General features: G+C 45.4%; 1 protein-coding gene across 2 annotated transcripts; it reads left to right on the top strand.

Moving 5' to 3' along the window:
* Positions 1-234: 234 nt before the first annotated feature.
* On the top strand, positions 235-27162 carry TIPRL (TOR signaling pathway regulator). 2 transcript variants are annotated; one of them, XM_045982947.1, is made up of 7 exons: positions 235-481; positions 4685-4864; positions 5529-5628; positions 14068-14199; positions 23370-23465; positions 25338-25400; positions 26898-27162. In XM_045982947.1, the coding sequence occupies exons 1-7, from the start codon at positions 378-380 to the stop codon at positions 27039-27041; spliced, it is 819 nt and encodes a 272-aa protein (XP_045838903.1). In that variant the 5' UTR covers positions 235-377; the 3' UTR covers positions 27042-27162. The 2 variants fall into 2 exon arrangements, with proteins under 2 accessions (XP_045838903.1, XP_045838904.1); XM_045982948.1 differs by having other exon boundaries at positions 291-481; positions 4690-4864.

Genomic DNA, 27162 nt, shown 5'->3' with positions numbered 1-27162 from the left:
GAAACGCTCCCCGAGAACGTCACCCAGCGAGCTCAGTGGGCGGGGCGCCCCGCCCCTGGCCACACCCCCCGCCGGGCCCCGCCCCTCCGCCGTGGCTCCCGTTTCCGGCTTCCGGAGCATCGTGACGTAAGACGTGGGTCACGCAACGCGGGCGGCGGGGCCCGGAAGCAGAAGTGGAAGGCGCGGAGGCGGCGGCAGGGAGGGCGGGCGTCGGGTCGGCCGCAGGGGGCGGGGCGGGGCGGGGCGGGGCCGGGCATGGTAACGGCTCGGAAGCCGAGGGGGCTGGGCCGGACGCAGGCCGAGGACCCGGGGTCGGCGCCGCCGCCGCCGCCCTGTCCCAGCGCGCTCCGTGAGGCCCGCGCGGCGCCGCGTCGGCCATGATGATCCACGGCTTCCAGAGCAGCCACCAGGACTTCTCCTTCGGGCCCTGGAAGCTGACGGCCGCCAAGACGCACATCATGAAGTCGGCGGACGTGGAGCGGTGAGGCTCGGCCGGCGGGCGGCGGGGGCGAGAGCGCGCGAGCGGGACCGCGCCGGGAGGCCGCCTGTGCGCCGCCGGGGTCCGGCCGCCGCCGCCGCTGTCGCTCCGGCCGCCTCCGAGACCAGCGACCGGCGGGCGCCTCAGACCGAGGCCCGAGGCGGGCGCCGGGTGCGCGCGGCGGGGTTGGCGGGCCGCGGCGTCCGGGCAGGTTCGGGCGCTGGGACGCGGCCGGGAGGCGTTTGTGACGCGGGACCGCGGGGCGCCGCGAGCCTGCGCTGGTTCGAGGAGCGGTTCCCGTGGGATGGCGGCGCGGGGCGCGGGGCGCGGGGCCGGGGGCGGCGGGCGCGGGGCGCGGGGAGCGCGGACGCCGAGCGTGTGTTCCGTGCGCCTCGGTGCGGGGGGCGACGCTGTCGTGCGCGCGCTGCGGGACTTCTCCGACGGTGAGGGCGGGGGCTGCGGGCTGCGGAGACCCGCTGGGAGGGCGCACCTGGCCCTGCCGGCCGGTTGACCGGAGGAGGGAGGAGCGGTCCGTGCGGACGCGGCGGTTTCTGGCTCGCGCCGCGGCCCGGGGAGCTTCGTGGTGGCGCCGCTGGGAAGCGGGACGCGGCCCAGATGGCGGCAGCCGCCGGAGAGAGCCGCAGGTCAGACCGTCCAGCTCTGAGTTGTGCGGGGCCGCAGGCGGGACGTAAAGCGTTTCCCTGGGCACTCGGGAAGCCTGACGGCGCGCGGGTGCGGGTGTGGGGTCGTCCGCTTCTGGGTGACGCGTGCAGCCTCGGGGGCGAGCCGGGCTCCCGTAGAAGTCGTCCGGGAAGGGAGAAGGGTACGGGGCGGCGCCCAGGGCCTCGCGGGTGTTCTCAGAGTGAGGCGGAGGAAAGTGACCAGGGGAGGGAGGCCTGAAGGGATGGTGAGTAGCGTAAAGTAGTAATCGCTTCAGTTATACGACTGGAATATTTTGTAGGGCCGCCAGATTTCTCCAGAGATATTGGGGCAAATTAAGAGAATCCCATCTTGTAAGACTTTATATGCATTATTCAGTGGAGTAGTTAAGATCTGTTTACTTGGAGGTTTTTTATGAACACTTATTCCAATACACTCCGTCTTCATCTTAAATCTTTTAAGTATTTAATATTTTCTTTATAAAATTCTTGTTTTACTGTAGGGGGAATACTTAGCATGAGGTCTGTATTCTTAACGGGTTGTTCTTCATCAGAAGTTTGTCCTTTTCCTTGGAAGTGGTGTGTGGGTCTGTCTGTGTCCGTCGCTCTCTGGACGGGTGTCTAGTTGCGGTCCTGTGTGGCTGTTGTAGCGTTTTCATTTGCTTCAGATAGAAGTGCTGGATTGTGTGGTAGTTCTGTGTTTAATTTTGGGGGGAACCTTATTCTTTTCCATAGGGGCTGCACCACTTTGCGTTCCCACCAGCGCTGTAGGGAGGATCCCTTTTCTCTGCTTCCTGGCGTTGCATGCGACTTTCCTTTGTAATGAGAGCCATTCTCACAGGTGGTGTCTCCTTGTGGCTTTGATTTGCATTTCCCTGATGCCCAGTGATGGAGAACATTTTTCCATGTGTCTCTGTGTCTTCGTTGGAGACATGTCTTTCAGCTGTTCTGCCCATTCTACCTGGATTGGTTTTTCGATGTTGATTGTGTGGGTTCCTTATGTATTTTGGATGTCAATGCTTTACCAGTTGTATCACTTGCAGGTATCTTATCCTGTTTAGTAGACTGCCTTTTCGTTCTCGTGATGGTTTCCTTCACTCAGCAGAAGCTTTTGGTGTTATATAGTCCCATTTATTTATGTTTGATTTTGTGCCTTTGCTTGAGAAGACAGAGCCACCATGTATGCTAAGACTGATGTCAGGGAGCTGATTGCCTCGTGTTTTCTTCTGGTAGTTTTATAGTTTCTGGTCTTAACATTTACATTTTAATCTATTCTGAATTTATTTTTGTGTACAGTGTAAGAAAATGGTTGTTTCCTTTTTTTGCAATTCAGTTTCATTTTTTTGATTTTCCAGTTTCCCCCAGCACCACTTATTGAAGAGGCTGTTTTTTCTAATTGTATATTCTTGCCTCCTTTGTTGAAGATTAATAACCCTGTAGGTGTGGGTTTAAAGATGTATTTATTTGAGAGAGAGTGAGCGGAAGATCACGCGAATGAACATGCAAGCTGGGGGAGAGGGAGAGGGAGAATCTCAAGCAGGCCCCCTCTGATTGCCGAGCCTCCTTCAAGGCTAAGTCTCAACAACGCTGAGATGATGACGGGAGCCGAAATCAAGAGTCAGAAGCTTAACCCACTGAGCCGCTCAGGCGCTCCGTACGTGTGGGCTTATTTCTGGACTCTGTTCTGTTTCACTGATCAGTGTATGTGTTGGTGCTAACACCATCCTGTGTTGGTTACTGTAGCTTTGTAGATAGGTTGAAATCAGGGAGCGTTTTACTTCTATCTTTGGTCTTTTTTCTCAGGATTCCTTTGACTATTCGGGGTCTTTTGTAGTTCCCCTCCTAACAAACGTTGAAGTGTGCGGTACGTCCTTGTTAACTGCAGGTCTGGAGTTGTACAGCAGGTCTCTGGAGTGTGTTCATCTTGCTTGACTGAAAGTTAATGTATTTCAGGGGCAGAGGCGGGGGTCGGGGAGAGAATCTCAAGCAGACTCCGTGCTGAGTGCTGAGCCCGACTTGGGGCTTGATCTCACAACCCTGAGATCGTGACCTGAGCCAAAATCGGGAATCCGACATGTAACCGACTAAGTCACCCAGACACTGCCAAATTTGACTATTGTAGACGCTTCATAAAAGCAGGATCATGTAGTATTTGTCTTTCTGTGACTGGCTTTTTTCCTTAGCATAATGGCCGCAAGGTTCATCCATGTTGTTCCATATTGCAGACTTTCCTTCCTTTTTTTTAGGTTGCATTGTATTCTACTGCATGTATAAACCCTATTTTCTTTATCCATCCCTCTGTGGTATGGTTGGACACTTAGGTTGTTTCCCCATCTTGGCTATTGTCAGTAGTGTTGCAATGAACAAAGGAGTGTTAATTTCTCTAGTACTTAATATTTTCTGTTTCCTAATAACTAAGAATAAATTTTACTTAAATTTGTGATGAAAAATTTATATTATTAGGTATCATACTAAAGGTGTTCAACTTAAAATGTTAGATCACTGATACGTGCATACATACATACATACACACAGATGTAATAAACAAACGTGTCCAGTTTTTCTTACTGTTGTATCATAACCATTTTTCCTATTTTATTATATTTTCTCTTTAAACATTTTTGATGATTCTATAATTTTTTGTATGGATATACTATAGTATACATAACCGTTTATTTCTTTATGATTGGACTGAGTATTTCTTTTTTATTATTATAAAGAAGATGGTTATGAGTATTAATTTGTCTAGCTCGTTTCTGCATTGGGGATTATTTCTTTGTTATAGATTTCCAAAGCTGATATTTTGAGTCAGGATATCAATTTGATTAAATTCTTGGTACTTTTTGCTTCATTGGTGCCTTGGGGGAGAGAATGTAAATTGACGCAGTCCTTCCGGAAAGCCATGTAAGCAAGTGCTGGTTTCCCTCATCGGTGTTGCTGCTTTTGCCTTCTTCATTACCACCTTTTAAAACTAGTGACAAGTTGAGAATTTTATTGGAAAGGTTGTTTTCCTACAACCTGCAAGAAATAGGCTCTTTAAGTGCTATCTTCTCTTCATAACTATAATTAATATAATTGTTGTATAAGAACAGAAAGTCTACTGGAAACATGAACCTTATGGAAACATGAGACTATGGTACATTAGGTCATCCCCTAGGCAGTCATAGTAGAATCAGGACCCATATTTATTCTTGATAGAGGTGGGTCTTTGGTGATCCAGGAATGAAATAGAGGTTTCTAATAAGAATCAGTATTTTTTCCATTGTTTAATTTTTTCATGGCAGGGTTTTTTAATTATTTTTATTTTATTTAGTTTTGTAATAGCTGCATAGCTGTCCAAAAATCCGGAAGTCTTAGAAAGGAAAATTGACACGAAAGCCTTCTGATCTGCTAAAGTTGCTGTTGTAGAACACTTGGCACTGAAGGCCTGTGCTTCGTTGTGGTCCCTTAGAGCGTCACTCAGAGCACATGTAAACTTTTGTCTCTGTTGCCCACTTTGTAATTATAACCACATTGGAGCCGTTATCTGACTTTTGGTTATGCGTAGGTTAGCCGATGAATTGCACATGCCATCTCTACCTGAAATGATGTTTGGAGACAACGTCCTGAGAATCCAGCACGGCTCTGGCTTCGGGATTGAGTTCAATGCCACGGATGCATTACGGTGTGTCAACAACTATCAAGGAACGCTCAAAGTAGCCTGCGCGGAGGAGTGGCAGGAGAGCAGGTGAGAATCGGGGAGGGGAAGGGTTAAGTGAAAAAGTTGAAAGCAAGCTTCGGTCGTGATGTGGGTCTCTTATTAGAGTGAAAGGCAAGTAGTAGTATTATACTTGATAGCTGGATCATTCTAGGATTCATTTTTCTCACCCGCAAAGTGGAGATCTTGAGTACTTGCTGAGTTCACTTGAATTACAGTGGAGCTGGGCTAGTAAGGTTACATTTTTGAACCTGGGTGTCCCTCAGTGAAGAGGCAGTACACTGTGTACTTTATTGTTCTTGTTTATGAAGAAAAATAGTTACTTGTGATTTGCATTGTAAATGTAAGGGGCATTGAAATAGAGAAAAATGTATTTTCTCTGATAATCACATTAGCAGTTATTTACTTTGTGCCAATTATGTACAAGGTACCTTGGAGGATAAGGAGAAGTACAGGTCTTTAAACCATGTCCTCGGGCAGTGTACAGACTAATTGGAGAGACATATCAGCATATGACAAATTTAATAACAATAAATATGCAGAAAAAGCAAGAAAGATCTTGCTTTGGTGAATTATGACAAGAATATGTATTGATTAGAATGTTTGTATCACTCGTAGGATGTAATTCGGTATGTGAGTACAGTGATCTGTATTCTGCGTCATTGATTCTGATCCTTCTTTCTTTGATTCTGAGGACGGAGGGTGAGCACTCCCAGGACGTCCTTAAACCGTACGATTGGACCTACACCACAGACTACAAGGGAACGCTCCTCGGAGAGTCACTTAAGTTAAAGGTAAGTCTTATTTTCTGCTTTTATGATGAAGTCATTCATCGTCTTGGACAGTGTCAGCATTAGAACTCCCCGATTGTGGCTTATTTTTGCTGCTGCTTTCGTCCCACTTACTTTCTATCGAGGGAAGCTTCGGAACCTAATGCGAAGGGATTTTGCTTACTGATTATAAACAGAAAAGAAGAGGGCCATAGGGGAAAAATTTTTATTCCAAAAATATGTTTCGTAGCAATGGCAAACTGCCTTAATGTTATCATTATCACTCTCAAATTAAAATGTGTGTCTGGGGGCGCCTGGGTAGCTCAGTGGGTTAAAGCCTCTGCCTTCGGTTCAGGTCGTGATCCTGGGGTCCTGGGATCGAGGCCCTGCTTCCCCCTCTCTCTCTTCCTGCCTCTCTGCCTATTTGTGATCTCTAAATAAATAAAATTTTTTAAAAACCTTAAAAAAAAATAAAATGTGTGTCTGCCCTTGGTGTAATGAATTGGGTGATGTAGACAAAACCTGCTAGTTAGTAGCTTGTGGTTTCACAGCTGAACAGACTGTGGATAGGACTTGCGCTCAGACAGCTTAGTGTTCGTCCCGCTGCACTGTCTCTGAGCCTGGTTATGACTCTAGGCAGGTACTTACCCCGAGTCTCAATTTCATTAGTAAACTGGGTAAACAGAGATAATAGCCTCAGTAGCAGAGTTTTGACCCGAACTTATCTGTGGGAACGCGCTCAGGAAGCCCTCCAGCTCCATGTTAATAATGCAGCCGTGTAGACCAGAGAGCTTGAGAAGAGATGCAGAGTCCCGTCATGGTGCATGACACTGGGAAAGTAGAATCGGTAGGTCTCATGTTGGGAACTTGCTGCATTTTGACAGTCTGCAATTTGAAATGAAGAAAATTTGGCTTAGGTTGCAAGTCTCTATCACATTCAGTTACAGAGAAGTTACTTTAGTGTAAATAAAGTGATTATTGGAGACCCTACATTGTATGGTGGTGCTTAGGCAGGAGTGTTAAGGAGCCAGAGCTGTGTGTGGGCACCTTATCTCTGCAGAAGTTTTTAGAGTCTTGGGAAGACAGAAGTTCAAAGCAGGCACTCTGCTCTCTTCGTTTCCTACACTCCTGTAATCTAAGCTTTAACTATTTTACTCTGCTGCCTCCAAGACAAATGGGCATTTTTTGAGCGGACATTTGTGCATTCATTCATTCACTCACTCTTTCATTCTTGAGCTCTTCCTCTAAGCTAGATGCTAACTCTGGGAGCTGCGGATGCAGCGAAAACAAAGTTCCCTCCTGTATGGTCTAATGGGCAGCAAGGTTATTTCCGTCCCTTGATACTTCATAGACTAATGTTCTTCTTTCTTCTCCCGAGTGAAAACCTTTATAAAGAACAAAGTTCATTTGATATTTCATTGTTGGGGGTGAGGAAATGGAAACTCATTTTAACTCTTTGCAGGAATGATGCCTTACAAGTTGATGAATACATTCCTTTATTGCCTTAAAAAATTGGGTAATCATTTTCTAGGCCAAATTGTTAGAACTTTTGTTGCTTAATCCTCAGAATAACCTTGTATCATTGGCACTCTTTTTTTTTTTTAAAGATTTTATTTATTTATTTGACAGAGAGAGATCACAAGTAGGCAGAGAGGCAGGCAGAGAGAGAATGAGAGGGAAGCAGGCTCCCCGTGGAGCAGAGAGCCTGATGCGGGACTCGATCCCAGGACCCTGAGATCATGACCTGAGCCGAAGGCAGCGGCTTAAACCACTGAGCCACCCAGGCGCCCTCATTGGCACTCTTATCCTCATTTTGTGGATGAAGAAATGGGTTTAAGCTCTTGAAGTACGTGTCTCTTCATAACAATACCAAAGCTGTGGCTTATTGTTAAGCATGTTTGTTGTTTGTGGAAGATCACGCCATTGGAGCATTTTTTACATTTGACTTTCTTAAGAATTTTTTGCCCTAGAGTATTACTTGGGATTTTAAATGTCAGTTTGTCTACCCTTTCTGAAAACAAAAGCCCTGGTGTGTATAGGAAGTATATGCCTGTGGAGGAAAATATAATTCATATAAATGGTAAGAATGTCAGACAATGAGGTGATAGAATGAAGCCTTTTGCCCTTATATTCTTGCCATTTAATTTCTGGGGGCTGGTGTGTGTGTGTGTGTGTGTGTGTGTGTGTGCGTGTGTGTGCGTGTGTGTGTGTGGTCTCCTCACTCTTTTTGGGTTGTTTATTCTTTGAGTTGTAGCATAGTGTAAGAGAAGAGAGCCAGCCATAGAGTTGCACTGGCTGGACGCAAATCCACCCTAGCTAGTTACTAGCCGGATCACCCTCAGAACACCTCTGAGATTATGGTGTAAGAATGTTACAAGGTCAGGGCGCCTGGGTGGCTCAATGGGTTAAGCCGCTGCCTTCGGCTCAGGTCATGATCTCAGGGTCCTGGGATCGAGTCCCGCATCAGGCTCTCTGCTCCACGGGGAGCCTGCTTCCCTCTCTCTCTCTCTCTGCCTGCCTGCCTCTCCATCTACTTGTGATCTCTCTCAGTCAAATAAATAAATAAAATCTTTAAAAAAATAAAAAAGAATGTTACAAGGTCAGAGGCCTAATATGTACCTGGCAACATGCGGTCATTTTCTTTGCTCTTGTTGAATAAATCAGTTGACTTTGCAGGAGAATAGAAGTGGAAGACTGTGTCTTGTAGCTGTATTGCCCTTCAGGAATAAAACGTGTATAATGTCCATGCATTTAAAAGAGTATTTTTTAAAAAGATGTATTCATTTATTTGAGAAAGAGTGAGAGAGAGAGTGTGAGCCAGAGGAAGGATAGAGGAAGAGGGAGAGAGAGAATCCTTAAGCAGATTCCTTGCTGAGTCTGGAGCCTGACGCTCGACCCTGAGATCATGACCTGAGCTGAAACCAAGAGTCAGATGCTTAACCGACTGAGCCACCCAGACACCCCTAGAAAAAGCATTCTTTTTTAAAGCATGTTGGAACATTTGTCAGCTTATTCAGTGTGATTTGATATTTTGAGCTTTTTGTTTCTCTCTCTTTTTTTTTTTTTTACTATGGTAAAAAACATAACAAAGTTTATCATCTTAATTTCTCTGTATGGTCATTTAAATTTATTCATGTTGTTGTGCAGCCAATTTTCGAAACTTTTTCATCTTGAAAAACTGAAACTCTGTACCAGTTAAACAGTAACTCATTTCCTCCTCCCCCAGTCCCTGGCAACTGCCATTCTGTTTTCTTTTCCATGAATTCAACCACTCTAGATTCTTCAGATAAGTGGAATCTTACCATACTTGTCTTTATGTGACTGGCTTATTTCACTTAGCATAGCGTCCTCAGGGTTCATCAGCGTAGCGCGGGTCAGCCTTTCCATCCTTTTTCAGGCTGAGTCGTATTTCTGTAGATGTGTAGGCCGTGTTTTGCTTACCCACTCATTTGTCAGCGAGCACGCAGGTTGCTTGTCCTTGGCTATCGCGAGTAGTGCTGTTAGGAGCAGAGGTGTGCCGATACCTCTCTGAGAGTCTGCTCTCAGTGTTTCGGACACACACCTCGAAGTGGAGTTGCTAGATGGCAGGGCAGTTCTGGTTTCTGTCTGCTGAAGAGCCTCTGCACTGTTCTGCGGTGGCCGCCCCACTTCAGTTTCCCGCCAGCGGTGTCGGAGGGCTTTTAGTTTGCATTTCTCTAGTGATTGGTATGTCGAGCATCTTCTCATATGCTTAGTGGCCATTTATATATCATCTTCAGTATCTTGAGCTTTCCAAAGTACATTTTTAGGGAGAACTGTACAGGCTGAAACATTGGAAATGAATGGATTTTGTTACGTCTCAAGGCAGAAGGAGCTGCACACGCTGTACCCCAGCTGACAGAGTTGTTCATCACAGGTCGTGGGTCAGCAGTTCTGGTGGTGTTTCAGTTTGACAAGGTGAAGAAATTCGAGAGATCTGTTTGACATAGTGTGAATACAGTTAACACTACTGAATTGTATGCTTAAAAATGGCTAAGATGGTAGATTTCATGTTATAGGTTACTTTTGGCTGCAATTAAAAGAAAAAGTTAAACATAGAGTTACCATATAACACAGGAATTCTACCCTCGGTAGACACTCGAGAGAATTGGAAAACCTGTACCCACACAAAAACCTGTCCCCAGCTGTTCACGGCAGTGTTATTCAAAATAGCTAAAATGTGGAAAACACCCAAATAATCATCAGCGGATATGCAGAACTGGTGTGTCTGGACAGTGGCATGTCATTTGGCCTTGAACAAGGAACAAAGCGCTGGTCACGTGCTGCAGCAGGCATGAGCCTCGGAAGCTAAGTGAGGGACGCCAGGCACAAAACACCCGCGGGTGACTTGCCAAGTGATTTGCCAAGAGATGAATCTAGAAAAACAGAAGTTGGAGTGGTGGTTTCCAGGGTATGGAATGGAGAATGAAGCGTTACTGCTGATAGGTGTGGGGGTTTTCTGGGGGATGATGCAGTGTTCTGGAGTTAGATAGCGGTGAGGACTGCACAGTCTTGCGAGAAAACTAAAAAACCACTGATTGTACACTTTCCAAGGTTGAATTGTATAGTATGGAAGTTATATCTTCATTTAAAAAAAAAGTCACTGTATAACAGTAGTTTCACAATATGTTCCCAATGGTATGTACTACAGAAACAAAAAAAAATTTTTTTCTTGTATATATTTATATATAAAGATAAATATATATCTTGTATGTATATATACACTTGCACTGCTTTCAGTAATTTTTAAAAAGGAAATTTAGTATAGGTTCTTAGCATTTACCATTAATTAACTTTATATGATATATTTTAAAAATTTATAAGTCAAGTATTTTCCTTCTCATAAACCTCCACTTGATGTGAGGGAGATCTTATTTGAAAGATGTGAATAAGACTCACCCTTCTTGAAAGGTGTTAAGAATGTTTGTAGTGTTCCATATGTTTTTTAAGCCTTTTAAAGATTGTGAAATAATTCCAAAAATATGGAGGTACAGTTGAATGAATTGTTGAATACAGCCACCAAGGAAAAGAAAGACATTGCAAGCACCCTCCAGCAGGATCCTTCCTGATCATAATTCTTTTGTAAAAATATTTTCTAGTATAATTTGAAATTTTCGACCTTAACTTTCAGATCCTTCAAAAATAGTGTTCATTGTTATTTTTACAGCTTCGGCCTCATTTTCTTTTCTTTATTTCTTTTTTTTTTTTTTTTTTTTAAGATTTTATTTATCTGGGGCTCCTGGGTGGCTCAGTGGGTTAAAGCCTCTGCCTTCGGCTCAGGTCATGTTCCCAGGGTCCTGGGATGGAGCCCTGCATTGCATCCCATCGCATGGGGCTCTCTGCTCAGCAGGGGGCCTGCTTCCCCTCCTCTCTGCCTACTTGTGATCTGTCTGTCAAATAAATAAATAAAATTTTTAAAAAAAGATATTATTTATTTGACAGACAGAGATCACAAGTAGGCAGGGGGCGGGGGGTGGGGGGAGGGGAGAGCAGGCTCCCCGCTGAGCAGGGAGCCAGATGTGGGCTCAATCCTAGGACCCTGGGATCGTGACCTGAGCTGAAGGCAGAGGCTTAACCCCCTGAGCCACCCAGGCGCTCCTCCCTAGGGTCTTTTATTGTCTTGTTATTTCTGTTGGTTCTGGCTCATGGGGTCTAGGCTCCTAAATATCTCCGTATTTTTGCTGAAATCACAGGATGATGATCGTTTTCTCCAGAGAGGATTTGTGTTGTTTCTGAGAGGCACTGAGGGTATTCGTGGTCAAGGACTGGTTCTACAGACATTCTGTAGAGCTGGTTTTGGGCTTCTGGGGTTGTAGCGTTCACGTTGCCGCTCCCCGCTCCGCTGTTGCAGTTGAAGCAGCCAGAGACAATAAGTGAGTGAATGGTCGTGGGTTTGTTGCAGTAAGATTTTACTTAGGGACATGGAAATTTGGGTTTCCTCTAGTGAAATCATATGAATTCACATATATGTTCATATAATGAATTTGAGTTTCTTGTGTCATGAAATACTCTTTTTTTAACTGAACTGCTCTTTCCAGTGATTTAAAAAATGTAAAAATGATTCTTAGCTCACAGTTCGTGGAAAAAATAGGTGATGGGCTGACATTTGGCCACAGTGGGCCTATGGGTCTTAGTTTGCTAACCTCTGTTTTGGGGCCAGTGTTTGCGGTTTCTAGGCCTGTATTATATAAGACGCTGTGAAACCAGTGCAGCATTAGGCACCATCCCCAACTGGGGGGGGGCACAGGGAATTCTGCACGGTGAGCGCCCAGCTGTGGTGGAGCCAACAACTGGCACAGCCCAGCCTCTCCCCTGGATGAGCCCTTCCAGAGGCCTCCAGGCCCCAACCAGCCGACTGCGGCCTCGCTGGCGCTTTGTCTGGGCTCCGGTCCTCTTTCAGGTCTCAGTCCAGTAATTCTTCGGCGTCTCGACCACTTGATGTTTTTAAGCTTTTGTTTTTTCATCCAGCTTTTAAGTTGTCTTCAGCAAGAGAATTTGCGTGAGTTTCTTATTCTGGCAATACTAGAAGTCAGAAGTGTTTGATCTGTTTTCAACTGATCTGTTGGTTTTGGGTTTTTTCCCCCTTTCTTTTCAGACGCCTGAGTTTAGGGAGGACATAAGTAGAGTTGAGGAAGAGAAAAGAGAAAGAGAAAATATGTTTTAAACATACTTTTCCTACAAATGAAAAAGATAGTATAGATAAATTCAGTATCATGAATATCCCCATATATGACTATATCTTAGTATATTCCTTCATGTTTTATCCAATTCTTTTCTGTCTTTCTCTTTCAAATATTCTCTAAGCACAAGTAAATAGCAAAACTGATAGATTCATTTTGATCAGTCCCTTGTGAAGGTATATACGCAACAGCGAAGTAGTCATTTACTGATGGGAAATTGATACAATGACTGGTTAATTTTTTGGAAATCAGGTGTTTTTATAAGGAGGATCTTACAAATGTGTACCTTCGAACTAAAGCTAAGTAAAAAGTAAGGAATTTAGAAGTTGTGTTTGTGCCGACTGGAGTTTTATGCTCTCAGGCAGTCCTAGAAGCACCAGCTTTGGTCTTACACGGAAAACACGCAGCTGACAGCGGGGCTGGCCATGTGCCGCCCTGTCGCCGTTCCCTTCCCGCTCCCCGTTTGCACCTTGTGTGTGGCCTCGGGCCTGCTGCAGACGCGTGTTGGAAAAGACTGCGGAGGGCTGGGGTACTCCGTGTGAGGGACCGTGGAGGACACGTGGACACGCTTTCTCCGCTCGGGGCTCCTGTACACACTGCCTACTGCTTGTCGCCGTAGCCTCCCCACACCACACCACACTCCTTCAGACTGGTCCCCCTCGTCCCTGCAGTCACCTGCCCCGTCGTCACACTCTTCTGATCCTGGTCCAGTTCCCAGACTGCTCTCCACTTCCCGAGTCCACCCGTGAGTCAGATTACCGCATCACGGCTGCTGAGCCAAGTGAAGGAATCAGGCACTTAGTGAACAGCCGCGGTTTGACGAGCGGAGTTGTGTCTGCGGTACTGCGCTGTCAAGGGACAGGAAAGCTGAACATCTTCTGGTGGAACTGGGTGCAGTGAAGAATGGTGTCTCAGATCCTACCCTACAGCTGTAGCAGACACTTAGACTTAGTGGAGCTCCTGATAGGACTTGCTGTGTTAACATGGTTGATTCTCTTGTTGGGCTGTGAGCGTGTGTGTCTGCGAGCTACAAAATAATACGGCGAAGGAATGGCCCAGCGTCCTCTAAAGCCCTTCGGAATGCTAAGAGTTTTCCCCCCAATATCTGTGAAAGTTCTCATTTACCTCATTATTTAAGTTTATTTATTTGACAGACAGAGATCACAAGTAGGCAGAGAGGCAGGCGGGGTGGGGCGGGAAGCAGGCTCCCGCTGAGCAGAGAGCCCGATGTGGGGCTCGATCCCAGGACCCGGAGATCATGACCTGAGCCGAAGGCAGAGGCTTTAACCCACTGAGCCACCCAGGCGCCCCACTACCTCATTATTTAAAACACTATTTTGTTTGTAGGTTTGGGGAAGCTAGGCTGGGAACTTAATATATATAACAAGATTCTAGTGGGGATTTTTAAAGTTCCAAACCAGTGTACGAAAGGTGGACTTGCGCAGCACAAAACTGCTTTGGACGTCTGTGATAGTCGTTCACACTCATTTTCAGATGATTAGTTTTCTGATAATCATAACAGAACACTTGATTTGAATTTGACTTTTATGAAGGAGGATGAATTTTGACTCCCTTGTTTTCTGAAGCTACCTGCAGTATCTTGCGTTTTTCAAGGACAAGGAACATAGCTCATCTGTCATGTCTACTCACGACACCCAAGAGTAGAGCTGTGTGCTCTGGCTACGAAGACAAGGCTGGTCGAACAGTTTGCCTGTGGCTCTAGTTCTTAAATTTTTATGTGTTCCTTCTTGAACTTTTCTTTCAGGTTGTACCTACAACGGATCATATAGATACGGAGAAACTGAAAGCCAGAGAACAGATTAAATTTTTTGAAGAAGTTCTCCTGTTTGAGGATGAACTTCATGATCATGGAGTTTCAAGCCTGAGTGTGAAAATTGTGAGTACTGTGATTTTTGTCTAACATTAACATCCTTCTTCCATTCTCACCATTGGTCAGAAGTACAAGACTCACTTAGAATCACCTGGTCTTAACATGGTATCGTGTCAAGTATCACTTGGGTTTAGAGTACATCTTCATAGGCATGATAAATTCACAAGATCTTGGTATATTCCTAACCCTTAGTTTAGCCGAACATTTTCTTTTAAAAGACGTACCTGACTACTTTGTGGTTTGTTGCTCACTGTCTAATTTGAATGAACATTACGGCTAATTTTTACTTTTGAGTTAAAAATGCTGCGGAAGGGTCTGCAGACTGTGCCTCCGTCTCGAGCATGGAAATGGAAAACAAAAATGACACGTGGGAACTCCTTGCTCCTTTTGTGTTCTTCTCTGTCTGGCGGACAAACTGCTTCCACGCATAATGTATGATGGGACCTGTTGAAGAAGAATAATACATGCTCGTCAGCCGTTGCTCATACGTGTTTACTGTTGGGTCATAGTTGGGTTTCTAACACTTTATAGAAAATTTTCAGCTGAAACTTTGTATTACATGCCTTATCCCATGAGACCCAGCTAAAATGTCATCTCCTCTGTATGGCACAGAACAGTCTCCTGGGCACAGTTAAATATTCCTCTGCCAGACCCCTATAAGTACTTTCTTTTAAACCCCTCAATTATAGCACTTACAAGGTCTGTCAAATACAGGGCCACAGCTTCCGAAATTGTGCTTGGAGCATAATGGTTGTGGGTATTGTGATGGAAGTGATAAGGAATGAAAACAATAAATCAAAACAGCAATATGTTTTAAAGTCAAGTTTTTCTGTACGATCACAGAATTTTGGAATTGTAATGAATGTGTAGAGAATCACTTAGGCTAGCTTCTGTGTTTTATAGACAAGGCCCAAAAGTTTGGTTTAGCTAAGGTCATGCAACTAGTGCCAGTTTTCTCTGTACCATCTAATGCATATCATTGTTCTGCCCTTAGATAATTGTTCTGTTAGCACCTTACTCCCTGGTTCCCTGGAATCTGCTCCAGTTCAGCTTTCATCATCAGGGTCGTTCACTTTCCAGCTCACCCAGGCACGCACCTTCCTGCTTGCCCACCCACCTGCTGTGACTCATTGACTCTGTGGAAGGTTCCTTAGGGTTTGCAGATCTGGGGATGCATTAGTATCCATGTAGCTGGCTGTCCCTTGATTCATCTGTGCGGGGAGTGCCTGTGTTTCTGTCAGTGCAGGAGCTGGAGAGGAAGGGCACACACGTGTTCTAACTAAGTCTCAGACTGAGGAGCAACATCGCCTTAACATGTTCTTTCTTTTTACCTCGTGTAACTTCTTATTTTTTAATTTATTATTATTTTGAAAGATTTTATGTATGTATTTGGCAGAGAGAGAGAGAGAGTGGCAGGCACAGGGGCTCCCTGCTGAGCAGAGAGCCTGACGCGGGACTCGATTCCAGGACCCTGGGATCATGACCTGAGCCCAAGGCAGCGGCTTAACCCACTGAGCCGCCCAGGCGTCCCTATTTTTATCATTTTTTTTAAAGATTTATTTGAGAGGAAACACAGGCACAGATAGGGGAAGGGCAGAGGGAGAGACAGACTCTCAAGACGACTCCGGGCTGAGCTCCCCTAGCCCCACGCAGGGTTGATCTCCCCACCCTGAGATCACTTGTTGAGCTAAAGCCAAGAGTGAGTCCCTCGAACTGACTTCACCACCCAGGCACCCCTTATCTCCCCTTATCTCGTGTAATTTCATTTTTTTTTAAAGATTTTATTTATTTACTTGAGAGAGAGTGCGCACAAGCGGGGGGCGGGGAGCAGAGGGCGAAGCAGCAGCAGACTGTGGCGAGTGAGGGGCCAGAGGCGGGCTCCACGCAGCGCTCCGCCGCACACCCCAGAGATCATGACCTTAGTGGAAACCAAGAGTCCGATGCCCAACCAGTGAGCCCCCCAGGCGCCCCCAAATGAAGTTCCTTCCGTAGAAGCAAAGATTAGCCTGGTAAACAAAAGTGTAGGTGAGAACCCAGGAATGTGGTGCCTGGGAAGCTGAGGAAGACGTGAGAGTCAGTATCGGGCTGTGAGGAGATCCCAGACTGCGTTGGTGTCCCCTAGACTAAAGACCTTGTTCGTAGCTTTTAGCAAGTAAGATACTGGTAGTCACCTTGGCGAGTACAGTGTAAGTTCCACGGTGAAGGGTAAGTGAAGGACGCAGAGGCGGAGACAGGGAGTAGACCGACTTCCAGAAAGCTTCCTGGATGAGAGGAAGCCGATGTGCCGATGAGAGGACAGCACGTTGACAAGAGTGCGTGTGCTTTTTGTTTTTTGAAATGTGGGGAGTGTTAGGGTTTATGAAGGCTTCTCACATGGGCATGGTCAGTTACTAACTCCACTTCTAGATCCACTCTTCTCTCTGGAAAATGAGGGCTGGAACTGAAAACCCATCTTCTAGTCATGGCCTGGTCTTTCTGGGGATCATCCCCGACCTGGGCGCTCACCCAGACTTGCTTCATTAGAACAGAAGATGTTCCTAAGTGCTCTTATCGCGTGGGAGTTTACGGGGGTTCCGAAGCCCTCTGTCAGTAACCAGAAAGAGACCAAGATACGTATTTTCTGTTATTTCAGACACCGTGTTAGATACGTGTCTGTATTATCTCCTTACCCTTGGGAAGATGCTACACAGTGGGCAGAAATGGGGGGTCAGAGACACTAAGAAACCTGCGGAAGGTCGGTCAGTCACAGTGGATCAGTCTGACTCTGCCTTTGCTCACGAGAGGAGGGGTCGGCCTTGGGCAGGAGCGCAGCTGCTGCGGGGACAGGAGGAAGGCGGGTGGGACGGAGGTGCGCCTGCCTCAAGTCCAGGGTTGCCCAAACCTGGAGTTTTCTCCGAGTTCCCTGGGCAGATTAGAGATTCAATTATCTCCTAACACGGGACGAAGAGTATTTCTTGCCTGACTGTCCGTAGCGTACTTGCGGTACATGTGCGGACTGCGAAGGCGGGCAGACACGTGCGCACGGAGGGAATGGCTCCGGTGGTCCCGATCTGGGTTGTAGGTGGGAGAGTTTCTGCAGCCAGACCAGGGAGGGAGCTGGTGGACCACCGCGGCGCTGAGGTGTCTGCTGAGCTGGTTTCACGGACAGCTGCCAGGAGCTTCAGGCCGTCCCGCTGCCCGCCCTCGCCTGAGGAAGAAGTAGCAGGACCGGCTCCGGAGCCGCGCTGGGTGTTCCTGCGTCCGTGCACTTGAGGCCACTTCGTTGGCCTTTTTACTTAGAGCGTTTTCTGACTTTGCATTTTTCCCACTTGTTTTCAGATAAAATATGAACCATCTCAGATTATGTTTAGTTTAACAGGGCTCTCTGAGGACCTTCAAAAATAAGTATAAAATTTAAGGGCTGTCTTATATCTTTCCCCGTGGCTAGGAGTTTGATTGGAGGTACGAAATAAACAGCTGACCCTGGAACAGAGTAGGAATTAGGGTACCAGTGACCCTCCCTTCGAAGTTGAAAATCCTTGGGGCACCTGGGCGGCTCCGTTGGTTAAGCGGCTGCCTTTGGCTCAGGTCATGATCCCGGGGTCCTGGGATGGCCCCCCGGGCAGGCTCCCTGCTCTCCCACTGCCACTCCCCCTACTTGTGTGTGCACACACTCTCTCTCAAATAAATGAAATCTTAAAAAAAACAGTTGAAAATCTTTGGACAACTTTTCAGTCCCCCAAAACTTAACCACCAGAAGTCTTAGCGATAACATGAACTGTCGGTTACACATACTTTGCGTGTTACGTGTACTGTACTCTTACCATATAGTAAGTAAGCTAGAGAAAGGACAATGTCACAAAGAACATCGTAGCGAAGAGAAAATAGAGAAGGGAAAGTTGATCAGAAGAAGTCGGCATGTGTGGACTTGGACAGTTGAGACCTGTGTTGTTCAGAGGACAACTGTATAGATGATCTTTCACTTTCCAAACATTCTTGGAACCATCTGGGGTAAGGGTAGTAATGTTCATTGCCTTTATTTGGTGTTTTAACTTGGCCAGAAAACCGCTAAAAAGTTACTGTTTTAGAATTGTAAATCTAGTTGCTTATGAATGTTTGGTTTTTTGGTTTCCTTAATAATTACAAAACACTCTTCAAGAAATGATACCGAAATGTGGAAGCTGCTTATATAAACAAAGTAACTTACTTTACATTCTGGAGATTGTTAGATAGAGCCTTTTAAGTTGCTTTTAATTTATTTGTTTCAGGTTTTGAAATGTTTTTAACCATCTTAATTTTTAATTCTAAACCTAGACAGTTTTAATTAAAAAAAGAAAATTTCCGGGGCGCCTGGGTGGCTCAGTGGGTTAAGCCGCTGCCTTCGGCTCAGGTCATGATCTCCGGGTCCTGGGATCGAGTCCCGCATCGGGTTCTCTGCTCAGCGGGGAGCCTGCTTCCCTCTCTCTCTCTCTCTCTCTCTGCCTGCCTCTCTGTCTACTTGTGATCTCTCTCTGTCAAATAAATAAATAAAATCTTAAAAAAAAAGAAAAGAAAAGAAAATTTCCTGTGCCCAGATCCCCAGGGAGAAACAGTAGATTTAGAGCTCTGTGCACCATGAGCTCTGGGATGTCTGGATTTGCTTCAGGGAGTTTCTTCGGAGTTTTGATAATTTTGTGTTTGTGGCATTACTTATATCTACAGGATGTTTCACAAATTAATTTTTTTTTTAAGATTTTATTTATTGGTCAGAGAGAGGGCACAAGCAGGGGGAGCTGCAGAGGGAAAGGGAGAAGCAGGCTGCCCACTGAGCAAGGACTCTGGGATGGTGACTGAGCCACCCAGGCATCCCTGATTTGTTTTCTAAATCAGCTTCTTAGAGCAAAGCTTGTTTTTAGGTTAGGATTTTGTATTCTAATATACTGTGCTTGGTAGGATTTATAGCTTGGTAGGACTTCTCTGTGGAGATGAAAAGGAAAGCTATTTTCATGCTAATGTGTAAGTTTTTAACTTTCAAAGGAAGTAAATTCGCTATCTCCCAAATACTGACAGTGCCCTTAGGTTCTATAATGGTTTCTACAGCTACTGGGTGGTTCCAGTCTGAGGAGTCAGGAGTGAATGTTGTTGGCCTTGTGCTTCTGTGTTTTACTCAGAAGTGCAAGTACACCAGGCTGCGACCCATCTTTCCCCTCAAGGGACAGAGACAGGGCCTGGGCGGACGTAGCTTTTGTTGAAATGCGGTCCTGCTGCAACGCTGTATTTCACAGAGACAGGCCCAAGGAATTGTTTCTTTACATCCCCATGTTGACACATGAAGGAGACTTTGGGTGGTTTAGTGACTTGCTCTGAATTAGTGGTTCTCAACCTAATTACACACATTGCTCCGTTCGTTTTTTGGTTTTATTTTGTTTTACCAAATACTTTAAGCACCCCTCCCTTTTACTTCCCTGAAATGTAATTCAGAGATAATATAACCCACCTTCTTTCCAATAAGCCAACATAATGTCCTAACTCTAAAATAAAAGAGAAATAAGAGGAAATTGATTTAAAATAAAATACGTATTTCGGTCTGGAAGTGCATCATGTGACTGCACCAGACGGCACCACGAAGTAGTCCGGTGAATGCCGCAGCTAGAGGCCTCCGCCAGGTACCAGGGAGGGACTCAGACGACACAGGACTGCCATTGCTGATGCAGTTTTTCAGAAATGGTGAACAGCCCTTAAGTAACGTTCCAAGTGACGCACGGTGTAGTCTTTCCCTCATTTACAAGGTCAGTGCATTCCTTGAGTGAATCTTGCATTTATATGTAAAATGCAATTAGGTTCTAAGGTCAGATCAGTATAAATTGTCGTTGTGTTTTGTTTTAACCCGGGTGAATGCCAGTTGAGATAATTCGGAGGTTTCCTGGCTGCAGGGCGGGACTTGGTGGTGTAGGACTGTCAGGCTACGGAGTATGGAGCATCCCTGGCCCTCAGCTGCCAGCGGCTGCAATTGCTCATCCTTGTGAGGAAACCCCAGAAGTTCCCAGCTTCTCCTGCAAGAGAACGGCTGCCTCCGCACGCATGCGGTGAATCGTGCCTTTGGGACTAGAACTAGGGTCTTCCAACCCCTAGTCTCCCCTCTGCCATGCTGCAGTGATCGCTTGCTGTGTTGTGCCCAATGTGACTATTAACAGCTAATTTGGAAATTTGAAAAAAATGTTGCCAATCAGTCTTTCCAGTAATTACAAGTGGCGCTCGGTCAGCAGTGGTGCGATTCCCAGTCAGTTGTGACCGAGCAAGATGTCATAGGTCAGGGTCTTCCTCCAAGTTCTTTATTCTGTGTCTTGTTGTGAAGTCTGTTGCGATAATCCCGTCAGAATGCCGCGGGGCTGTGAGTGTTTACTCCAGCAAAGGCAGCTCTGGCCTCTCCCGCGGTGAGCGCCCGCTAAGTGCGGGCTGCTTGTTGGGGCGGAAAGACGCGGAGATGAACCCAACACCGTTCACCGTTCGTTCCCGCGGTGAAGGGGCCTGCAGTCCCGTGGGGGGCGGGGGCTTTAGGCAAGTAAAGGGATGTAGTTCCAAATCTGTCCGTCTGTAAGGCAGTGGGGAGAAGATACCCGGAGAAACTTGTGGTTATGGAATGGGAGGAAAGCTGCTCTGTAGAAGCGACATTGACCCTGACATCCAGAGATCAGGGTGTGTAGAGGTGCTAAGGCAGGGGCACCTGGGTGGCTCAGCGGGTTAGGCGTCCGACTCATGATTTTAGCTCTGGTCATGATCTCAGGGTCCTGAGATGAGCCCCGAATCGAACTCTGCACTCAGTGGGGAGTCTGCTTGAGATTATCCCCCCTCCCCGGCCAAATAAATAAATCTTAAAAGGTGGGGGGATCCTAAGGAAGGAGAGCTTGGCCTGTGGCTGGTGACTGTCTAGGCAGTAAAGCCACTGTTAGTAATGGGTTGTCCTGTTACTACTTCACCCTGTTCACGTTGCTCTGTGCTCGTGCCCAGCTACAGGCAGCGCCCTGAGAGACCGTGCTGGTGCATGCCTCGGAGCTTTTTACATGCGCTCTTGCCTCTGTTTGAAACTCTCCTTCCCACCAGCTCTTCTTCCGTGGTCAGCTTCCCACGGCCTTCTCCGACTCTCTCCAGCAGACGCACGCGCTTCTCTCTCTGAGGGCGTCTGAGCCTGGGCACCCCCACATCATGCTTCTCTGTTTCCCTCTTTGATAAACTTCCTGACCGTTCGGAGTCTGTCTTTTTTTTTTTAAGATTTTATTTATCGATTTGACAGAGAGGGAGGGTGAGAGAGGGAGCACAAGCACAGCGGAGCTGGAGAAGCAGGTCCCCGCGGAGCAGGAGCCTGATGCAGGGCGCCTGATGCAGGGCTCTGTTCCAAGACCCTGGAGTCCTGACCTGAGCCCAAGGCAGACGCTTAATGATGAAGCCACCCTAGTGCCCCTGGGGTTGTGTCTTTTTATTTCTATAAATCCAAGACCTACTATAAGAAGAACTGGACTTTAGTAGATAATAAGATTTATTTAGTAAATGGTCAAGCACTTTTTAAAAAAGAAGTGGTCTTTAGGGGCACCTGGGTGGCTCAGTGGGTTAAAGCCTCTGCCTTCGGCTCAGGTCATGATCTCAGGGTCCTGGGATCGAGCCCCACATCGGGCTCTCTGCTCTACAGGGAGCCTGCTTCCTCCTCTCTCTCTCTGCCCGCCTCTGACTACTTGTGATCTCTCTCTCTCCTGTCAAAAAAATAAATAAATAAAATCTTAAAAAAAAAAAAAAAAAAAAAAAGAAGTGGTCTTTATTTTATTTATTTATTTATTTTTTAAGTAATCTCTACCCCCAAGATGGGGTTCGAACTCATGACCCTGAGATCAAGAATTGCATGCTCAACTGACGAAGCCACCCAGGTTCCCTCAAACATATTCTTCTTCTTCTTCTTTTTTTTTTTAAGAGGGAGAGAGATGTTAGGGAGGGGCAGGGGCAGGATGAAAGGAGAGAATCTTAAGCTTGCTCCATGCCAAGTGTGGGTCCTGACGCAGGGCTTGATCTCTCAGCCCTGAGATCATGACCTGAGCCAAAATCAAGAGTTGGACGCTTAACTGACTGAGCCACCCAGGTGCCCTAAAATATTCTTTTTAAAGACCTAAAGACCCCACACACTATTCAGCCCCTCCTTCCCTACCACTAGGACCAACCTCACTCGACTATCACTGACTTTCTGGCTTTCTTCAGTAGTTCACACTTGGAAAACAGACATGTGTAGCTGTGGCGCAGATGAGAGTTGTCAAGAACGTATTATAATGGTCTCATAAATCAGTCTGTGGCTCTGTGAGATAGTACTTCATTGGTTGCACTGAATTAGACCATTCCATTTAAGGTCTCTTCTCGTTATTAATGTAAAGTGAATAAGAGACAGGTAACAACAAAGAAATAGGTGATTCTTTAATTTTGTTATTACTGGGGTTGACATTTACTGTAAGTACTATCAATTTTTAAAAGTGACCATTTTTTTTCTAAGATTTTTAAAATTTATTTATATTTTTATTTATTTCAAAGAGAGAGTAGGCAGAGGAAGAAGCAGACTCCCTGCTGAGCAGAGAGCCCGATGCAGGGCTTGATCCCAGGACCCTGAGATCATGACCTGAGCCGAAGGCAGAGGCTTAACCCACTGAGCCACCCAGGTGTCCTTAAATCAACCATTGTAATTTTGACATTACTTACGTATTTTTTAAATCTTTAGCCTCAATATCTTTTGACCAAAAAATATTTTTTTATTGTAGGAAACTGAAGCCAGGATGTTTATATTATAATATAATATATTGAGCCTTAGTTGAAGCTACGACAAAGAACATCTAGTTTAGAGATTGCTGCATACCGCTAATTCAGTCTTCCTCTGATGCCTTTAGAATTTTCATTTTCAAAAAAATTATTTTCTTTCTTTTTTTTTTTTAAAGATTTTATTTATTTATTTGACAGAGAGAGAGATCACAAGTAGGCAGAGAGGCAGGCAGAGAGAGAGAGGAGGAAGCAGGCTCCCCGCGGAGCAGAGAGCCCGATGCGGGACTCGATCCCAGGACCCTGAGATCATGACCTGAGCCGAAGGCAGTGGCTTAATCCACTGAGCCACCCAGGCGCCCCCCAAAAAATTATTTTCTTTTAGCAAAGTAATAACATATTTAATTTTCATTAAAATATTTCTTTTTTTTCAGAGAGTGATGCCTTCTAGCTTTTTCCTGCTGTTGCGATTTTTCTTGAGAATTGATGGGGTGCTCATCAGAATGAATGACACAAGACTTTACCATGAGGTGTGTGTTCTGTTTCATGACTGTACTGGTTGGTGTTGGGATTGTTCGTTGTTTCATTGTCTGGGAGTTTGAAGTGAAACACTGCTTTATGTTTTATGACAGTCCTTCTGACCTTTAAGGTAGGGTGTTCTACCTGCACCGTTGACTGCACAGTAAACGAAACAGCACATCTTTTCTGAAAGTTCTGGTAGCTAAAAATGTTTTCTAAAGGACACTCCCCAGTAGGGCATGTCTGAGCTTCTAAAAAAACCTCGTGTATTTAGTCTGTGTTTAAGAGAACTGTCCCTTAACTCTTACCTTTGTTCACCACATTAGTGCTTATATTATGTCTTTATCAGACATACCAATCACATGGCCTCCTGGAGTTTGTAGCACATAGTCATTGTGATAGTTGCGCTGAAGTTCGAAAGCTCGGTACTCCCTCTGAAGGAACTGCCCACATACAAGGTTTCCCAAAAAGTGCCTAAAAAATTGAGTCATGGAGGTTCCTCTGGTAGCTTATAGCAGCCTGTCCTTTCGGAGTGGGTCTGTAACCTCTGGTTTGTGATGGTGTAGAATGGTGAATTAGAGAAGAGACCGCCAGAGTCAGTCACCACCACCCCGTGGAAGAAGAGCGGTCTTCGTCTCTGCTCCTAGCTGAGGCAGCGACAGCAAAGACAGCAGGTGCTCACTTGCCCAGGTTCTACGGCGAATAGGTGGCGGACGTGGAATTTAAACCCAGTACGATGGGGTTGGTGCCCACGTCCTGCGCTCGGGGTGGGGCGGTAGGGTTTCTTTCCTCAAAAAACTATGTGGCTTTTTTTTTTAAAGTGGTAGCAAAGTACTAAAGATAGGCTCTATTTTTCTGCCTCAGAAAAGTGTGTGTGTGTGTGTGTATAATGTGTGTTTATGATTTTAATATGTACGCGTGTGTGTGTATGGATGCTTGTGGCTATGCTGTTGTTCGTAGTAGCGGAAAGAGAAGGCGGGAGCTAATTGCTCACTGCATGGGCACGGACTTAAACTATTGAATTTACGTCCGTATGCTTGAAAGTAGACTTCCATTCAAAGTGAGTTGATGTTCAATTGATGTGTAAAGATACGCATCTCAGTTTTGTATTTTAAAAAGCAAGTATGAACATACATAAGTTGTGTAGAGATTTCTGAATGTTAAAAGATAGTGTTATCTGTAGAAGCTGCGGTTGCTCTCTACTTCTGTGTTATCTGATTGTAGTGAGCAGTAATCTGTTTTATTGATTAAAGATTAAAATTTACATTTATTAATAGAAAAGATTAAAACTTTAAGGGAGTTTAATCTTATGTGATTTTTCTTTTATTGAATAATGTTTCACCAAAAAACAAATTGTAATAAATCGTTTTCTAAAACCTAACTTTAAAAGTTAGAAATGGGAAAAGTCGAAGTCTAAAAATGTGATTTATTAAATAAGCAATTTGCAAGAATTTTGCGGAAATGGGAGAGAATAAACTTTAAGCTTTTTTTCTTTACACATGAGAGTAGCCATGTTATGTAGATGGGTGATGATATAGCTTAAGGAGAAGTTGTAGTTCCAAACATGAATATTAAAATCTCTTGCACATATCATTTGCAAATATACATATTGTTTTTAAAGTTAAACTTTTGCTTGTATTTCTCTTGCATGGTAATTATTAAATCTGTTTACATATGGTATCACTGTGATTTATAGAGGTTGGTATTAGTAATTAAGAATTCTTGGTGAAAATTCATTGTCTCATGGCAGCGTGAGAGATTCTTGTCAGACTTCCTGCTACTTTGTAAGCAATTCTGTTGTCAGAGGCAGTGCTGTCTGAGAGAAAGGATTTTGTAACAGTAGAAATAGATTTATTGCAACCTTTTTTTATTTTTCAACATAGGCGGACAAGACCTACATGTTACGAGAATATACATCACGAGAGAGCAAAATTGCTAATTTAATGGTACAGTATTTTAATACCAGTTTTTAGAAGTTGACTTTTAATGTTCATTTTGCATGTTTCCACCCAAATCTGAATCCCTAAATCTATCAATTCACCTAATAAGCCTCTAAAAGATAAATCCTACTGAGCATAACGTTCCTGAGCTCACCTCAAATACAAAACCAGTTAGAGTTTTTGTACACACCAGAGCCATCTTCTGGTCTGACTCCCACTTTCCATTCTGGAAAAACAGGCGCAGAGCCGTGACTCGCCGTCAGTCACACAGCTGTTTGCTGGTGGGTCTGCGAGTGGTGCCGGTGCCGTGTTCTTTCCACTTAGCCCCTTGTCACCCTGTGATTTCTTTCTACCCAGTCTCTTTTTCTCCTTAAAATGTGATAATTTTGTGCCGTACCTCGTTTCGGCCTAATTTTCTTTATTTTTTGCTCTCCTGGGACTTGTAAAGGGCTTCCGCAAATCTGTAGGGTTCTGTAATAGGTTGCTTCAAAAGTCACACCTTTTTGCAAACGTTGCTGTGATTTAGAGAGATCGATACCACTCATGCTTAATTCTGTGTGGGCGTAGCGTGTACGTGGGTAGGAAAAGTCACTTAGAGTCCATCGTAGGCCACATCCTGGCTCTGTCTAAAGGCTAGTGCTTTCTAGGTACAAAAAATTAGTAAAAGGGGATGAGATTAAGATGCAATAAAAAAAATTTTTTTAAGTAGGCTCCACACTAAACATGGAGCCCAACACGGGGTTTGAACTCATGACCTTGAGATCAAGACCTGAGCTGAGATCAAGAATCAGACGCTTAGGGGCGCCTGGGTGGCTCAGATGGGTAAGCCTCTGCCTTCAGCTCAGGTCATGATCCCAGGATTGTGGGATTGAGTCCCACATCAGGCTTCCTGCTCAGTGGGGAGCCTGCTTCTACCTCTCCCTCTGCTGCTCTGCCTGCTTGTGCTCTCTCCCTCTGTCAAATAGATAAAATTAAAAAAAAAAAAGTTTAAAGGAGCAGACATTTAACTGACTGAGCTACTCAGGCACCCCAAGATGTACTGAATTCTTAATACATGTGTGGGAGCATTGTAAATAACCTATCCCTGTAAGCTTTGAGGAAATCATCCGTTAAGAGGGCCGCAGGATTCAGTAACAAGAGATACCGTTATCATCAGAATCACCGCATGGTGCTCCTCACACACGTGTATTACAAACATATATTCCAGCTCCTTCTAAAATGGGTGTGTTGGGGCACCTGTGTGGTGCAGTTAGTGAGGTGTCTGACGCTTGGATTCGGCTCAGGTCACGATCTCGGATCGAGAGGTCGAGCCCCGTGTTGGACTCTATGCTTGGTGTGGAGTCCGCTTCAGACTCTCCTTCTCCCTCTGCCCCCCCCCCGAAATAAATTGTTTAAAGAAATAAAAGAAAATTGGTGTGCTTTGTGAATATTCAGACCAAAGCATTTCTTAAAAGTACCGGTGTGGTCAGTGAATCTGTGCTAACATGATTTCTGTGTTTCCAGCACGTTTCACCTTCCCTCTTCACGGAACCTAATGAAATATCACAGTATTTACCGATCAAGGAGGCAGTTTGCGAGAAGCTACTGTTTCCAGAAAGAATGGATCCTAACCCTGCAGACTCACAAGAAAGTGCACCCGCGGAGTAGGATGTGATACAACATACACTCACCGTGGAATCTGACTGGGGACCTCAGCTGTTCGGAGGGGGTGTTTTTATCCTGAGAATTAATTGCCTTGTCTATGTGCAGATTTTCTGTAGCCTTAAAG

The sequence above is a fragment of the Meles meles genome, chromosome 17, assembly GCF_922984935.1.
Source record: "Meles meles chromosome 17, mMelMel3.1 paternal haplotype, whole genome shotgun sequence".
Lineage (NCBI taxonomy): Eukaryota > Metazoa > Chordata > Mammalia > Carnivora > Mustelidae > Meles > Meles meles.
Note: the sequence above shows the minus strand (reverse complement) of the source record. Positions and strands in the feature narration are given on the sequence as shown.

What these genes read in the sequence shown, in the direction of transcription:
- TIPRL (XM_045982947.1), top strand. Translation starts at nt 378, where the DNA reads ATGATGATCCACGGCTTCCAGAGCAGCCACCAGGACTTCTCCTTCGGG. An exon ending in CAAGCCTGAGTGTGAAAATT is followed by an intron (nt 14,200 to 23,369) that starts GTGAGTACTGTG and finishes CTTTTTTTTCAG; the next exon opens with AGAGTGATGCCTTCTAGCTT. An exon ending in ACACAAGACTTTACCATGAG is followed by an intron (nt 23,466 to 25,337) that starts GTGTGTGTTCTG and finishes TTTTCAACATAG; the next exon opens with GCGGACAAGACCTACATGTT.